At 34.7% G+C, this 18,756-nt stretch overlaps 1 protein-coding gene across 1 annotated transcript in view; it reads right to left on the bottom strand.

Annotated features, from left to right (window-relative positions):
- Positions 1-18,518, bottom strand: part of LOC145673177 (uncharacterized) — a 196,784-nt gene extending 178,266 nt beyond the window's left edge. Inside the window, exon 1 of the mRNA XM_081742635.1 lies at positions 18,260-18,518. Coding sequence (XP_081598761.1) covers positions 18,260-18,317 — 58 coding nt within the window. The 5' untranslated portion in view covers positions 18,318-18,518. The remainder of the gene's footprint in view (positions 1-18,259) is intronic.
- Between the last annotated feature and the right edge of the window lie 238 nt (positions 18,519-18,756).

Genomic DNA, 18,756 nt, shown 5'->3' with positions numbered 1-18,756 from the left:
TAACTTCCAAATTCACCCTATTCGGCTGCGGGACGGGGGTCACCGGGGGGGGGGATACTGAGACATGTAAAAAATAATCCAAAATGACCGATAATAGTGTAAAATCTATAGTTTTGGCGGTCACTGAGATCTATTGTGACACTTCTATTAGCGATTACTTTCAAATTCAGCTACCATTGTATGCGGGCCGGCTGTCATCGGGGGAGGGGATACCAAGATATGTAAAAATATTCCAAAATAACAGATATTAGTGTCAAATCCATTCGTTAAATAAGAGTTTTTTCTTTCGTTGTTCAGTTTGTTTACATAGATATTTTATCTAACCCGTGCGAAGTGCGGGAATTTCAGCTAGTATTCTATACAACAATCTACAATTAACCAGAGTCACTGAAGCTTTGTGCACGAAAAATATACAATGGTAACGTTGTAGATGGCTAGTAGACATTTTTGAAGTATTCATACTTGTAGTAAAATAATGGTACAGGTAGCGCTAATTTAATTTAAGAAAACTAAAATAATATACGATAATCAAGCGAATCTCAGAGTAATTTCAAGCGTCAGGAATAGAATAACTTCTAAAGTTCGCCGAAATCTAAATACTCCTTTTTGTGAAGATTAGACAGAACAGGATTAGGCGGAACAGGTTCTATCTAAAGATAAGAGTAGATCAAAACTATGATTTTTTAAACCTTAACATCCCACAATTATGCCCTTTAGGGTAAGGGAGACGGATGATTAAAGCAAGTGAATTATTGTGAAATTAAATATTTTGTGTTCTCTCATTGGGAATCTAACTCGAAGTGTGATATAAAGAATTGGAGGTTCATTAGGCAGAACGGACTGAATTTAGCAGATTGTATCTCCTGTGGTTTATATTCAACTAAGGGTGACACAAACACTACCTGTAGTCACAGGCGCTAATCCTGGGGGGCCGAGGGGCCCGAACCTTGTAATTGTATTAAGATTCATATTGGCTGTTTGTTAGACGATACCTGACAACGAAACACATACTTGAATGGGCCCCCCTAAAGTTATAAGAAAATCAACGTCACTCTGTGTAAATGCAGTATATTATTACGGCAAAGTCTATATAATGATCACTCATTTGTAAGAAAAGAAAATCACACTTTCAATTTTATTTGGAATATTTTCTTTTCTTTGGAAAGACAACTCAATTTTAAATGCTAAAGGAAAAAACATTTTCTTAATTGCATACATTAAGTTTCATTTAATTTTGAATTTAGTGTTCCTTTCAGCATCGTGGCTATATGGGACGTGGAACAACAGCTTCATGTGGGATCCGAACAAATGAGATCCCACCGGGAATCGAACCCGGGTCTCCCACACCAGACACGTACGCTAATCGCTTTGCCAAAAGGTAGCTACTACCTTCAATCAACTGGAAATTCATTATAGATTCGCGTAGTGTATATACACATTAAATTGAAAATGTAAGTCCAATTTCTACCTGAAGAATGATGCAGTCTTGTAGTAATCTAAAACAAAGACACTCTATTGCTGAAGATTTATGTAAATACCTAAAACATTGTGCTTATCTCTACGTATAATCTGCAATGAAGCACGTAAAAAGCAAGGAAGGATAACTACTATTAAGTGATGAAGCCAGGATCTTCTGGTAATGAAGTAAGCACTTCTTGCGCTCTGACCTTAGATCTAAACTTTGTTCGACAACGATAATAAATGTAGTGTTTTCTATAAGCCTTTCTAAGTAGACTTGTTTTGTGCTCCCCTCCAAGGGCGGCAGTCAAGTAATGCTATTGGAAAGAGGTCATATCAAGGGTGAAATATATTGTATAAAAATTACTATCAATAGTATACAGAGTTCCACATTCCGCTATTGATTTATAACATCCACACATTTATCAATATTCAGTACCTTAGCAACAAATAATAACGTAGTAGTGTACACAAGGCTATTAATTGTGAAGAATGTTCACGTAAAACTTAACTAAATAGGTCTAGGAAAGAGCATCTGTAAACCGCTTTCACAGCTATTACGCAAGAACATTTAAGGACTTTTTGAACATTCGAAGCAGACGTCCAGGCAACCTACAAGGAGTATTTGATAAGTTTGTAGTGACTGAAATAAAAATAAAATAAAATAAAATAAAAATGTGTTTCACCCTGGAAATCAGTTTGTTATTCGACATCATGTCCTTTTTAATAGCTATTACACCTTCATGCAAATTAAGTTTGTTAAGCATTTCAAAATAGGCATTTAGTCACATATAATTTCATCATCAGATTCAAATCTTTCTCCTCCGAACCAGGTCTTTACGTCTCTAAGATGAAGAAGTCGAAAGGGGTTCAAATATGGAAAATATGAATAAGGTAGTAGTTTGTAGTGAAGCTTGACAGTTTGGCTATGGTAATTAAAGAGAGTAGTACACCGAAGCATTGTCTTTTTCATTAGTTCTTTGTGAAAACGATATAATAAGGAGGCATAGTACATACTTGTAATAGTTTTACGACCCTCTTCCAGGTAGTCGATGAAAACGATGTCATAGGGAAAATAAAATGAAATGAAATCTTTGAGTTTTACGGCCCACGATTTGCCGGCTAGGATAAAGATGATGAGAAATGAATGAAATAGTGAAATGAAGAAAGTGGGAAGAAATGGGTGAACCCCGAAGAAACCAATGCACACGGTTTTTCTCCACCACAAAGTTCACTTGGTGCGAGCGGGGATCGAACCAGGGACCTCATGCACCAGAGGTGAAGGCTATACCACTTTTCTTTTGTTAACTGACTCACCGAACGTTTCTCCATAACTTACTTGAACTATTTGTTACCAATTTTACTTGCTTTACTCGTTTAACTGACTTTTCCAATCACCTAGAACGACAGGGACATGAACACAGAAGCATCGAGGACAGTTAAAATCACCAAGGTTCTCCCACCGGGAATCGAACCCGGGACCCCGTACACCAAAGGCGCACGTGCTAGCCACTAGACCAACGGGGAGGGCATCACTGAGCCACCGCGGCCCCTCACAATGTCATGGGATTCCACAAAAAGTAGTTATCATGACTTAGCCAATCCTGGGACAGTTCTTGTTTGTTTTTTTTTTTTTTTCTGGAACACGTTCATCCACTGAAATCCATTGTCTTGACTGTTCTTTGCTTTCTGGTTCTAGTAATTATTCTAAATTTCATCTACAATCACATAACGCCTCAAAAACTCACTTGGGTTGCGCTTCCATATGTCCAGACACTGTCAGGAAATTGTTATGTGATTTCAGTTTTAGCCAATTGTGAGCAATTACGGCATCATCTTGCCGATGACTTCCTCATACATACAATATATATACTACGCATGCGTAAATATCTGTATGTCATTATAAGACTTGAAATCATTCAATGATGTTCAGAATAGTTTCGGTAGAACACTAGATTTGGTACTAACAAATTTAGATAATGTAATGGTTGAGAGAGATGACCCCCCCCCTACTTAGAGAGAATAAACACCACCCTGCACTATTAATTAAAATCAAAGAGAACAAGAAGGTAAAAATAAAAAGTCAAAGTAAAGTAATGGGTTATAATTTCAGTAAGACAGACTATAATCAACTATATAATGTATTGGGAAAGGTAGAGTGGGAGATACTGGATGACTATACTGAACACTTTAAAGGTTTGGAATTATAGGAAATGCATTTGCCAGGACGGATTAGAAAAAAAAATGTTAGTGGGCAATATTAGTTTAGTATGATTGAAGCCCTATTCGCCCTCTACTGTAGGCGACAGGGATGTTATCAAGCATAGATCACGCCGTTTGGAAATTTTATTTACCTTTCGATGCTTGCGTGATAGTAAGATTGTAAGGTTTCGTGACTAAAACAACAGCAATTTAAACAATTGTTAAATTACACTGTATCTAGTAAGCACTTTGCATTGCACTCACTTTTATATTTAATGAATACTTCTGCTCTTTATTGTAAATCCAAGAATTACAACGTACTTTATATTTTTAAAACGTTCAAATTGTGTGTCTTTAAGCACAGGAAATGCATGAAGTTATACATGTCTGCTGAAAAGAGCATTTGCCATCATGTCTAGAGAAGTGAAATTTACTTGGCAGTGAGCCACGAATTTTCAAGGTAATATAGAAATTATTGCCGTTTTGATTCACAGTACAGTAACATTCCCTATAGTGCAGTAAATGAAGCTCAAATTTTAATCAAGAAAGGAACAAATTAGTAACAAGCTGAAAATTGGCACACATGTTGGGAATGATGTTCTAAACAACATACTAAAAGTCCCCTGAAATCCCACGTGACCTTCGCCGCCATATTGGAAAATGGCCGCCGGAAGTACCAAATGAACAATACCCAGATAAAAATAGCAATATCTTCACTAAGGTTGATCATAAAGAGAGAAACTTAGTGTCGTTTTATAGAACATAGATAACACAATATTTTTTTTATATAGAGAAACAATTTTTCATAAAACGCATACTTTTAGAAATATTTAGCTCTAAATTCTAAAATTCCGAAATCTACCGTCAAATTGATTTACAATTTTATTGAACTTAGGTAGTAATTATTTACAAGTTAAAATTTGACATAAGTGTTGGTAAAGATCTTTTAAATGATGTACTAAAATCCCCCAATTTCTTCGTTCGACATGTTGGAAAATGTCCAAGTGTCCGAAGTAATTGAAAGATAATATTTTGTTAAGTGAAATACAAAATCTGGACTGGGATAAATATTTGAGAAACTGCCAATGCAGTCGATCCGAAGTCAATTGCGATCAATGCTGGTGGGAGGGGTGAAACATTATGACCTGTTTAAGGTTGTCGTCCGCCATCTTGGTGGCCTCCATCTTGGAATCAACTCTTTTGTTTTAAATAGCAGTAGATCGTGTGACATATTAAACAACATCCTCCTTCGAAGAGAAACTCAACGGTAAGGTTATTTTTTATAAAACCTGCATCAGGTTTGAAGTTGTGAATAGATTTAGAATATGTTATGTATGAAATACTGTGAAATGTACTGTGTGAAGTTTCGAATTAAAGGATAAAGTAAAAAACAAGCTTTGTAACATCTCACATTACCTATTCTTTAATAACCAGGAAAGTAGAGAACTAACACCCAAAAGACAAATTCAATCACATGACATGTTCAACATGAACACCATTCCGTTCTATGCACATCCTTAACCGTGAAACCAGTGCTTGTGCACTTTGCGAACCATAGTTGGTGATATTTGTTCACCAGCAGTAACGATTCTCCTTTTCAGGTACCCAATGTCATTAACTTTATACTGGTAGACAATAGCTTTAAAGTGCCTCCAAAGATAGAAATCCAACTGAGTTAGGGCGGGGGATCTTGCTGGCCACTAAAATGGTCCAAGCCGACCTATGCAGCAATCGGGGAAATGTTCATTCAGCCATCGATTACGTTACGGGCAGAATGCGCCGGTGCCCCATCTAGTTGCCAATATTGATGATGATAAAAAAGTTGATTCCAAGATGGCGGCCACCAAGATGGCGGACGACAACCTTAAGCACGTCATTATGTTTCGCCCCTCTCACCAGCATTGATCGCAATTGACTTCGGATCGACTGCATTGGTAGTTTCTCAAATATTTAGCCCAGTCCAGATTTTGTATTTCACTTAACAAAATATTATCTTTCAATTACTTCGGACATTTGGAAATTTTCCAATATGTCGAACGAAGAATTTGTGGGATTTTAGTACATCATTTAAATAATCTTAACCAACATTTATGTCAAATTTTTCTTGTAAATAATTACTACCTAAGTTCAATAAAATTGTAAATCAGTTTTCGGAAGTTTAGAATTTAGAGCTAAATGTTTCTAAAAGTATGTGTTTTATGAAAAATTGTTTCTCTATGAAAAAAAATATTGTATTATCTATGTTCTATAAAACGACACTAAGTTTCTCTCTTTACGTTCAACCGTAGTGAAGATGTTGCTATTTTTATCTGGGTATTGTTCATTTGGTACTTCCGGCGGCCATTTTCCAATATGGCGGCGAAGGTCACGTGGGATTTCAGGGGACTTTTAGTATGTTGTTTAAAACATCTTTCCCAACATCTGTACCAAGTTGCAGCTTGCTACTAATTTCTTCGTTACTTTTTGGTAATTTGACTACACTACTAGCTGAAATTAAGCTAAACCAGTGGTTCTCAACCTTTTTTGACTGACGAAACACTTTACTGAACATCCAGGACATCGCGACACACTTGTTGATATTTTTGTTATAAATAATAATAATAATAATAATAATAATAATAATAATAATAATAATAATAATAATAATAATAATAATAGTGAAACCATTGAGTTTTTATAATGACTCTACACAAGAAAACTTTATTTCTTGTTCGGGAACAACACTAATCTATGCATTTTGGCGCGTAAATCCCTTTTGATGCACATCCATTTTTTGATTTTTTTTTTAATAACAAAAACTCATTACAATTTTAAAACATTAACTGAAATTTTGCTGAGAGAAATAAATGTTGGATTCTAGTTCTCTTATCCAAGTTAGCTAACTGGGACTACGAATAAATGGTAACAGGTTTCGGTTGGATAGCTTTCTCACTCATATCTCAAAATGGAATGTGTAAAACTGGAAATTAGAAAATTTGAACAACGGATTTGATCGAATCTTCAATTCAGTTGAACGTTGCACAATTATTACCCTCTAGGCCAAGAGAAACGGATAATTAAGACAAATGAATGATTATGGACGAATTGGTGGAATGTGAATGTGAAAGGAAACGGTAGTATCCCGAGAAAACACAAGTATATGGATTAGATCGAAAATTATAGTGACCGCGACGACTTGTGAAGCCTGGGCTCTACACCAATTGTAGAACTGCTTTGATTCACGTGAGATGCATCGGAAGAATTCGGTACGATTCGTGGAGCTGCCTTCCAACCGTTTCAGAAAAAGAAAAACAGCAGAAGTGCACCATCAATGTTGTCAAACTTAGAGGACATGGCAAAAGAGCGAAAAGAAACTGCACTTAAAGAACTACAACACGAATACTAACAGTTACTCGAATTAAGGTGGATCACTAGGTGTTCTCGATGCTATGACAAAAACTGCTTGAATAGTGCGGCGTTGCCAGGTAGTGTAGAGTGTTTACTGGTGCCAGATAATAAAGGAAGTAATCATGGGATTCTGCTTGGATACTTACTGGAGAAATTAGTTTTTGACCCTTACCGCAATTCACAGCTAAGTCCCGCTTCTCGAACTGCAACGTTAGAATCCAGGAATTAAACGTACAAATTTGACAACAACGCATTATGTCGTTCTGTGCAAGTTTCTTCTCAAAAGCTATTTCCTTAAATGTAAATTAATATTTAAATAAAATGTGAAACGTAACACGAAAAAAGGCCAAACAATATATCTATTTTGTAATAAGATCGTTACTTTAAAGAACTTTACACATTCAAATAAATATTTCATAAAATTGAGCACTTCTTATAAGATCTAACATCAAGTGCCATCTTGTATGCTCATTGTAAAACGAATCAAAAATTTTTCTTTTATTTGTTATCTTTTTCGATATCAGAAGACACAACCAAATGAATCAGTGTCTTGTAGCTGAAACAACTTTATCTTATAAAATAACAGACAAATTCTGACCAAAGCATATATTAACTAATAAATAATAGCGTTACAGTTTCGGCAAATTAACTTTGCCTTCATCAGACACATTAACTTTATCTTATAGCACAATATTAAAATATGTAACGTTTCATTGCGCAGTAGTTAAGGGAACGAGTTGAAATATGTACTGACTTCTGAGTGGTGATCCAAAACAACAACAAGAATAAACATAAAACGAAACTTAGTGGAAATCTGACAACTCTGTACCCTTACAATCAGGAGATGTTCTCCGTATAGCGCGAGAGATGACACTGGCAAAATTTCACAGGTGGGGGTTGATGACCGGGACACACCCTCGCGTTCTATTGGGTGGTGACATTGTTAAATCTAGATCAAGCTTCACGACTCATCGCGATCACTATAGTATTAACGATACCAAACTATCACATAAATGAGATTCGTTGCACATTGTGAAATTACTTTCTAGACCTACAAGCTATGAAGATTCAATATTGAAACCAGAAATATAATGGATCTATCACTCTTGTTGTAATAGATGGATAAGGTGCGCAAATAAATCTGTTCCTACAAGTAAAGGGTCGGAATGGATGAATCGAGTTGCGGGATCAGACATAGTGCGCTTGATAGAGGATGTGCAAATATGTATATGTGCAAAGTTATAGTGGCTGGAGCGCCATAAGAAACGGAGGGAATCAATTGTGGAACCGAAAATCATAGTATTTTTTTTTTTTTATCATTTCCAGTTTTATTAGATAGATAAGAGTCAATATATAACCCATTCTTGCGACACTGAATCAGTGACGACAATAGAGCAGTAAGGGGATAGGTGTATCCCGCTGCATCGTCTGTGTCCTCCAATGCTCCTCAGACATATGTTGTAAGGTAGGTCAAATGATACAAAATTATTATATTCGGTATACAAAAAGTAACTCCCTCCCCAAAAATATCTATACTACTCCACTTGTCTTTCCCCCATTATCCTGTCACCGCCGCTATACTGAATACAATGGTGTTATTCAGCCCGTTCGCACAGGTTTCCCGGAACCAGTTGTTACAAATGTCTCTTCACCTCTAAATTCAGTATTTACAAATAGCTAATAATAATAATAATAATAATAATAATAATAATAATAATAATAATAATAATAATAATAATAATAATAATAATAATAATAATAATAATAATAATAATCTCTACTACTTTCTTGTGTTTTTTGGAAATCAGTATACAAGATATGAATTTACAGATGTTATATGAATGAATCCTAGTCACTATTGCTAATATCATTGGGGTGCATCTGTAATCGCAAATGGGGTCAGAGCAACAGGATTTTGGTAATGTGGATGCAAACTAAAATAGGAAACACATCCTAACATTGTTGCCAGAACGCTCTGCACTATTGAGCCTTAAGATCTCCAAAATAATTCGTAAGTTTTACTAAAGAAAAAATAATAACTAGAAAAACACAGTATGATAGCAAGTAACTTATGAGAGACTCAAAAAGTCACTCAAATATATACAAACATAGGAAACAATAAATATACAAAATAGAAAGGAATGTGGGTGTAGCTGCACCCATTGCACCCACTGTGGCGCCGCCTATAATCGCACCTTTTTGTTTGGAAAGGAGAACGCCTACTAGAGGCGTTAACACCCACGTTGAGAACAACTGCGCTATAATATCTTTTATTTAATTTTCACAGATTATGCATAACTACAAATCATTGTTGCTCGGACATGATTTAGATAATTCATAATCGCCTTAAAACGTAATATTCGAGTCACCGGTATCTAAAATGCTTGCATTTGGTAAACAATTGCTTTTGTTTTATATTGAAGACGACGAAAAGCAAGGTCACTCACAAGGCAAAAACAAGTTACATTAGAAAATCGAAAAATTGTTTGCATTTTAAGGATAATATATTATTACAGAGACTAACCCACCATGAATGAAATGCTTGAAAATAAGTAGCTACCTAATTCAGAGTAAATTATAAATTATACTTCAGTTGTCTTTGCCGTAAATCGTTTACCACAACACGCAAATGACTTTGCTTGCAGCACGAGTCGCTCAATATTCATATTTTTTTATGGCAAGAAATGTCACGAAGTACTGAATAAACTATGATCTTGAATGTGAAACAATGGGATTATGGTAAAAATTCTCTGTCAATTTCAAAGAAAATTCTTTAGGTGCATTTGTTTTATCTTCAACGCAATTACGATGGAAGTTGGAGTATACCATAATTACCCTTTCTTGAAATGTTGAACTGAATCAGTTATATTTTCACCTCTATGTTTCACGCTCACCATATAAAATAAGTGAAATATTTTTTAAAAAAAGTTTAAAAAAAAATCAAAAAGAAAGTATTCTTCTCACTTAATATTTAACACAATCTGATTTCACGTGGGAGTGGAAGCAAACGTTCAAATTATAAACGAAAAAAGAAGTAATTAAAATAACATTAATTTTATGGACATCGAAGTTTTATGCGGATCTAAATGAATTGCTTTGGCACTGATTTACTAAAGGCAGTATAATACTTTACTAAACGTTATTGAAAGGAAAATAATATGTCAAGTATACTGTTAAAATAGTAGGTTGGTATTAAACTCAGGGCCGTTCTGCAGGTTGGGTAAGAGTGAGATGATTGCCACAGAACGTACACTCATGTCCAAAATTATTGTCACATGTCTATAAATATGTTGTTGTAGGAATATAATTTGATTACAATTTCGCCAGGTATTTCTTATAATGTTAGTATGTGTATAATCGGCAAAGACATGTGTGTGGCAAATTTCATGTCAAAAGAGCAGATTTTTAATGTCTTTAATAAGAATGTTTTGAATATTTTTTGTACAATAAAACGAAAATAAAATTTTCTTTTCCATTTAGCAACATTTTATTTTACTGATTATAATTTTCGTATTTATAATTCTTTTCCTATGAAATTTATCACAAATATATATTTCCCGATTATACACACAGTATCAGTATTAAAAGTACCCTGCAAAATCATTATCAAATGATATTTTCACAAGAAGACAGTCATAGGTATGCGACAATAATTTTGGACATGAGTGTACATAGAGTAACTTGGGTAAAGATGCCTCACTTTTTCATTATTGCCCATTTTTCACTCCTGCAATTAAAGTGAGGTTATTGAATTTATGATCAATTAGAAGATTGATGTCTTGTGTGTAATATGTCGAAAGACAATTTTATTTCAGTAAATTTAAGAACTTAAAATAAACCGTTTATAAAAACCTTCAAGTGGGGCATCTTCGGCATACATGTTGGGGAAAGATGCCCCAGTTTCACAATTTTTCAAAATGTGTTCATAAACATCATAGAAACAGGCAACTATGTTTTTGTACCACTAATATTATTAACTTTAATTTCTACTAAGTATCTATCTAATTATAAAGAAAATTTTCAACAAAATGGCAAATATTCTCCATGCAATTTTTTTTAAATCTGTTTGTAAACAATGGAAAAAATAAAAGAGAAAAATAATTGTGGACCTTACAGATTATTATCATTTGTTCATTTTTTTTCAAACTTGGATTCTTGGGACCACAATTGATGCAGTGGCATGCAGTAAATTTACAATTTTAATCCAAACCACCGTAATCGTTCAAATTTTCCAAGGCGTTCACACCGGGAATCGAACCCTTAACTCCGTGAAACAAAGGGACACGTACTAACCACTAGACCAGAGGGGATGATGGTTTTCTTTTAATATGTAAAAACCTGCTCTCTGAAAAAGTAATGCCTTCCCTTATAACAACTTACTGGTACACCTATCATGATATCTGATGGATTAGTAGCAATGTTCTTCATTTTGCAATGAAAGGGTATTTGATTCACTAGAGATTTGCCTTTTTTAAATAATTTAAACAGATAAAGGAAGTTATGACAAATCAAGTGTATCACAGGACCCCACCCCAAGGATATTTTTAGTACTTTGAACAACCCTCATACATATTCAGCTCGCACAAATGGCTTAAAAATCTATCCATGCACATTCTTTTGATTCAGCTTCCTAGCCAACTATAGTGTCACATATATGTTCAGTTCATTCAGTCCAATGTTGATCACGTAAGGAGCAAAAAGAAAAAAGCTTATAAATAGAAAATTACATCATTGAAAGCAGCAACACAGCCAGGAGATCGAGCCCTTTATCAAAACGGGAATTTCCCGTTTGGTTCTGAGTGAACAATTAATTACAGGTTATTACAGAACAATTGGTGTTTCATATTCGAATCAAACGTTGTTTAAAACATAACGAACTTACAAATCCTTCCAACATGTCATGAACTGGTTGTCCCGAACGCAAATCTTAAACCTTTAGGGTTATAAAGTAGGGCATCTTTGTTTCGATTTCACTGGGGCAACTTTCCCAATTTTGAAGAAAAGACACCCCAGTCGATCACGTGACATACTCATGGACGAAGAAACACAATAAAGCATATTAGCGTTTCTAAAGGACTGTAATTCTTAATCAATTAGGTTTTATCCATGTACTTCTATTTAACTACCGTCAAGAGCATTACTACGTTTCACTCTCTAAAATTATAGACACTGAAATAGAGTAACTCAACTTTGTGACCAGGCCTGAACAAAAGCAGCTTCTTTCTTGGATACAACTTCCACATACATTTACTCAAGATTGCGTACCCTTTCACGCACATGGTAAGTGCTGTGACCACGAGTCACAGACCTTGAGTAATTCGAGCAGGGACGTCTTCACTCAGTGGGGCATCTTTACCCAAGATACTATATAAGAGGTCTTGCGCCGCAATAAAGAGTTAAAATCTTCAGGAAAACTAACATCTTTTACTATGTGAAAATATAAAACCTTGTATATGCACTTTTAAAAACTTGTATATGTATATGTGAAATAGTTTTTATTTATTTATTTCATTACTTTTTTTGCCTACAATTTGTAAAGTTTTATAACTTCCGCCACTGCATTATAATAGTTTATATCTACAAGCATTTTAGTTAATAATAATAATAATAATAGAGCGTGCGAGAAATCTCTGGTTCGATCTCAGGCTATGTAAGTAGGATTGTTGACGAGAGAAGGGTTGAAGCTATCTCGTCTCGAAACGGTGCCGTGAAAGTGTAGTCTTGAAAAGTATATATATGTTGAAAGAGTTCCTGTATCGTCTTGTATCTCGTCATAATTATTCTGTCTAGTGTTGTCTTGTAGGCAAGCTTACATGTAAGTTTATGATAGATATATCATGTCCGTGGGTTGCCTAAGGTTCTACCGTTTCCTCCCATATTTTTATTGCAATTATTTCATAATTATTCATTTTCATTAATAATCCGTCTACTTTCGCCTAACAGCCTAAGTGTTAGAGCTGAAATAAGAGATTTATTATTATTATTATTATTATTATTATTATTATTATTATTATTATTATTATTATTTTTTTTTTTTTTTTACTACTCGGGTTTGTAACTGACCGGGGCGAGTACTAGCATCGAGGCGATAAACTCAGGACGATATGCACAGAAAGTACGCACGTTAATCATACGAGTTTCATAACACACTTCATGGTCGGACCGATTGTTTCCGCCCCGCGCCTGAGAAACCTCGCGGATTGTCAACTATACACAAGAACACATATCTATATACGATTTCCTTGACAATCCCAGTAATTGTGGCATATAAAGAAACGAGATTTTCTAACTTGAAACTGATGAAATGATATTAAATATTCAGTTTAACATTCAACGATTTTGCCCTTTAGTCTAAAGAAGACGATGATTAAGGCAACTAAATGATAATGGAACAATTGGTCGAATGAGGATGTGGGAGGTAATAGGAGTACCCCGAGAAAACCCACGGACACGATGTTGTCCACTACAAATTTAATTGACCGGAGATCGAACCAGAAACCCCACACACCAGAGGTAAGCACTCTACCAGTGAGCCACCGTACCCATCCTTCAAACTAATCTAAACTTACTTGAGATCATCAGTTCACCAAGAACGTTTGAACAATTTGTCAATTTTGTTAATTGAATCTAAATTAGAGGAGTTTAAACTTCGATAAATTTCTACATTAAAATATTTTGCAGAGAAAAAGAAAAAGAAAAAGAACTTTAAAAAGGAGTAAAAAAAGAAAAAGAAAAATAATTTTAAAAAAGAGTAAAAAAAGAAAAAGAAAAATAACTTTAAAAAGGAGTAAAAAAAAAGAAAAAGAAAAATAACTTTAAAAAGGAGTAAAATGACTCATCTTTAGTTTAGGAGTGTTAATTAATTTTTTAGAAGTTCAAAAGATATCATTTATTTCTAACAGTGCACTTATTAAAAAAAAAAAAAGTAAATATAGTGGTATTGTGGCTATGCACTCTTCAGAGGTGATATACAAATGTTGTAGGCTTACGTGTTATATACAGTCTTATATTAATATGTAGATTACATATGTTTGGTCCATTAAATTTCGATGTATTTTTAAGCGCATACTTAGATTGTTTTCTACTCTATCGCAGAGATATAAACATACTCACATATATACTTGTCCACGGGCTTTCAGGTCGAAAATACCTTGAAACAAGAAGATGCGTTGTCACCATTACTATTCAACTTTATTCTGGAGTACGCTCGTATAAGGAAAGTCAAAGCAACCAGGGGCTAGAGCTGAATGGTATTTACCAGGTTACGGCATATGCTAATGATGTAATACTCATAAGAAATTATAGAAGAACAATAGAAAGAAATGCAAAGGTCTTATTAAATGCTTGCAAGGACATAGATTTAAAAGTAAATGCAGAGAAAACTAAATATACGGAAATTAATCGGGATCGTAATACTGCAAATTGCGGATACATCAAAATATGAAATAATATTTTCGACAAAGTGGATAGTTTCAAATATCTAGGATCAATATTAACAGACAAAAATCATATCCACGAAGAAATTAAATGTGGAATGAAAGCAGGGAATTCTTATCACTCAGTTCAAATTCTTTTGTCTTCTAGAATCCTATCGAACAATTTGAAGCTTATATATATATATATATATATATATATATATATATATATATATATAACGATAATCATGCATATTGTACTGTATGATTGCGAAGCATGGTCACTTACTCTGTGGGAAGAACGCAGAGGTAAAAATCCTGAGGTAAATACTCGGACCTAAGAGGAACGGGAATGGGAAATAGCGGAAACTTTATAATGAGGAATTGTATAATTTATACCGTTTACCAAACATTGTTAGGGTCATCAAGCAGGTCCGTTGCGTGGGCGGGGCTACCAAGGTGGCGCCGGAACGACAAATCAACAAAATTCAAGAAATTCTTGTTATGTTGGTAAATGATCTTGTTTTTTAAAAAAATCAATGTTAATTCAGATATTTTAATAATGATCAGGCCACGGCTAAGTAAAATTACCGGTAATGTAAAATATCGTCTAGGATTATTCAACGCGAACTCTCTCCAGACCTCTGTTTATCTTGGAAAACTAATCGAGATCCGTCTACCCAGAGGTCTGTTTATCTTGGAAAACTAATCGAGATCTACTACTAATTACTTTTTATCAGTATGACAGTTTGGTACAAACTAAGGAAACTTCAGTAGAATTCAATAACATTTCTTTATTCCTATTCAGTCCAAGAAATGCTCCAATAACAGAATAAATATCTTTTCAGCCCTTAAATTCTGTACTAATCTCATACAACAACTGTATTTATAACTATTAGGGACGTAGTCATGGAGGGAACTCAAAGGTCCCCTCACTCAAATGTATAAATAAGTCTTAATAAAAATTCAACTTTAGGCTACCCTATATTAGTTTAAACTGAAAACAGTTTTTAAAAAGGCATTACAGTGCAATTTTAAGGCGTAGGTTCTGCAAAAAGTTTCGAAGGGTACTACCGGACCTCGTGTATTCTGGAGGGTATTCCCAAACACCCTTTTCCGGTGTCTCCGAATCGAAATCATGGCTGAGTCCCTATCAACCATTACAATGTCAACAACACAAATCGTTGTCGTGTCCAACAAACATCTATTCTTTTAAAATAATTTTCTGTTTTTTATATTTATGTAAGAATGCCTGTCCCATTGGCATTTTAGTAAGTTAAAGCTGATAAAGATTTATTTACGCTCAATAATGGCCCAGGAAAGACTTAATTCATTGGCCATAGAAGCTATTGAAAATGATGCAGCCAGAAAGTTAATTTCAAAGAGATATTGTCCATATTTGCTCACAGAAAAGTCAGGAGAATGCCATTTAGTGTTTGAATAAAGTATGTATATGTCATTATGCAGTTAATTTTGGTCACTTCTATTGTAATTTATTAGTATTTTTATGTTATCATTATATATATGATTTTTACACTACATGTTTTGGAACAGCGTATCGTTAGCATCGTCTTGCAGCATACACATTAGCAAACCGTACATTTTGATTTTGAACATAAATTATAATTGTAGGATTGAATTGAAGCAAATGCAAATAATTACAAACGTCACCTGAAAAAGTCACTTCAATATTCCAACGCTATGATAAATTTATTGGAAAATTTATGTTAATCGCAAGGAAAGTTTTTTTTTTTTTTTTTTTTTTTTTAAGCAAAAGACAGAAAATTACAGTTTTGTTATCACTTGCACGTTGACCCTTAATATTTGTATGGTTATTTGTATATTCTATGCTATTCAAATTAAACAAGAATAGCATTCGATTTCAAGAATTCAAAACCTGTTTTCATTAACTTTTACGTATTAACTACAAAAGCTATTCACTTTAAAAAATTGACATAATACCAACTTCTTTTATCTTACATGTATTTAAATCTAGGAGTACAGAATAAACTCTGATTGTTTTTCATAACACACTGGGAGGGGCGTCTGGGAATTCTTGCCCCGGGAGCTTACAACCCACACGATGGCCCTGTCATCAAGGCTAGGAGGCTGAGGTAGGTAGGTCATGTAGCCAAAATGAAAGAAAGCAGAAACGCTTTCAAAGTTTTAACTGGAAATATAATCGGAAAACGACCGTTAGGAAGACCTAGGCGCAGATGAGAGGACAATATTAGGATGGATCTCGCAGAAATAGAAATACAAAGTAGAAATTGGATCCAATTGTTTAAGGATAGAAGTCAATTGAGAGGTTTCCTTGTGAACGCATCTTTGAACCTCCGGGTCAATAAACCATCGGGGTCCTTCAACATTGTTTTCAATTGTGTTCTACACTTCCTAAGCCTGGTCCTGATACCTTTCATAAAATTTTCTTTGTCTAACTAAGTAGTAAATGCTGATTAGACTTTTAGTAAATGTTGATTTAAGGAAGGTTCCAGAACACAGGTCCCCCCATATAGGTTAGTAGGTAGATTGTTTCCTTTCTGTACCAAATTTTAATATTTAATTCCCATAGTATTGCCGATCGAGCGTTAGCGAGTGAAGGCGGGTTAGAGCCCCTCAGGGCACGTTGTTTTCTGTCTTTATTACAGGTAAATGTTAAGGGGGGCCTGTGTTCTAGAACCTTGCTCTGATTTAATATATGATGCTAAAGAAATGTTTGGTCCTTGTCAACTGAATGATTTTAATTAAGGTATGTTAAAAAAAAAGTGTCTTTGAATTCGAATATAGGCTAAGATAATCTCTCAATAAAATGCCTGCTTTCCTACTTGCCATAGGTGGTTTTGATTTGTTCGTTTCTCGTTCGCTCAAAGGAATTTTTCGGTAATTAAATAAACAAAAATATAAAACTTATGTGACCATTTTGTTACAGTAAAACTTATCTCAACTTGGACAGTGTTGATTTAGTGGAAAATTGTCTGACAAACAAGTAACCAACTTACAGAGTAATATTCATTCATGCGTATATTTTTCATAGTTCTGGGAATATGCAATCAAAGTAAGTAGATTGCTAAGTTACAGAATGACAAACTTATATTACAAAATTTGAAGGAGAGTAAAATATAATAAATGGAATGAGATTTCTGGTTTTACGACCCACGCTAATGCCCTGAAGGCTAAAAGAAACGGATGATTAACAAATTAGAGAAAATAAATGATTACGTAATGAATTGACGGGAGAACTCCTGGAAAACTCAAGAGCACGATATTATTCACCACAAACTCACATGACCTGGGTTCAAACCATGGATCCCTCGCGCCAGATATGAGCACTCTACCACTGAGCCACGGTGCCCCGCTTGAAGGGTAATGGATTAATGGTAAATATAGACATCTATTTTCTGGGAGAAAATTGAGCCACCGGTGGGAGTAAGAATTTTTTCTGTAAATATTATTACTTGCAGTTTGGCCAGTTTAAAAATTTAAAATTTACCCGCAGAGTTCCCTAGCCTCCCTCTTTTATTATTTGTAACAAATTATATGATTGTTCGATTTGTATTTATCTCCTTTGTTAGCAACAAATCTATAATCTTATAGAACAAAATCTCTAGTTGGATCGATATCTAAACCACTATAGTACGTTCCCTGCCCTACCATCGGGAACTGAACCCGGGACCTAGTGTACCAAAGACACGTGTGCTTGCAAGTGGACCAAGGAGGAAGGATCTGTAACAAATGATAGTGAATTTTCAGTATTTTTATTTTCTCTGAGAGAAGAAGCAGAAGTAGATAGCACTTACCTTGTGCACTCAGAAAATTAGTCAAGGCAATTGTCAACAGGAAAACCATCAGGATCATGCTTTTGCTTCCTATGTCACATTCTCATCGAGACACCTTGATTAAAAGTTGTTTAATCGAGCCCCACGCATATTTCGTGTGAACAGGTCTTCATCCCACTTCCACTTCATACTGATGACTGGTGTTCATCGACGAAACACAACTGGGGTCGTCCTCTTCTGACGGCTGACAAGAGAATGCACGCACGCAACGTGCCACCTTCCCAAGCCTAGCACTTGAAGTAAACAGCAACTCCCACTACTATTGGACATTTTTTTCTTTCTTTTATTTTTTGACGAAACGATTTTGTCCGGTCGATTATGACACATTTCTACTGATCGCTTCGCGTCTACTGTTTAGCATACAGTTGGTTTCCTTAGAGACGTACATTTTTGTCAATTGCATAACGAGAAAAATAAAACACATATATTGTTAATTGGAAATAAGTCTGTAGTTACAA

Source organism: Thermobia domestica, chromosome 16, assembly GCF_964235325.1.
Source record: "Thermobia domestica chromosome 16, izTheDome1.hap1.1, whole genome shotgun sequence".
Classification (NCBI taxonomy): domain Eukaryota; kingdom Metazoa; phylum Arthropoda; class Insecta; order Zygentoma; family Lepismatidae; genus Thermobia; species Thermobia domestica.
The sequence above is the reverse complement of the archived record's forward strand: the minus strand, read 5'-3'. Positions and strand labels throughout refer to the sequence as shown.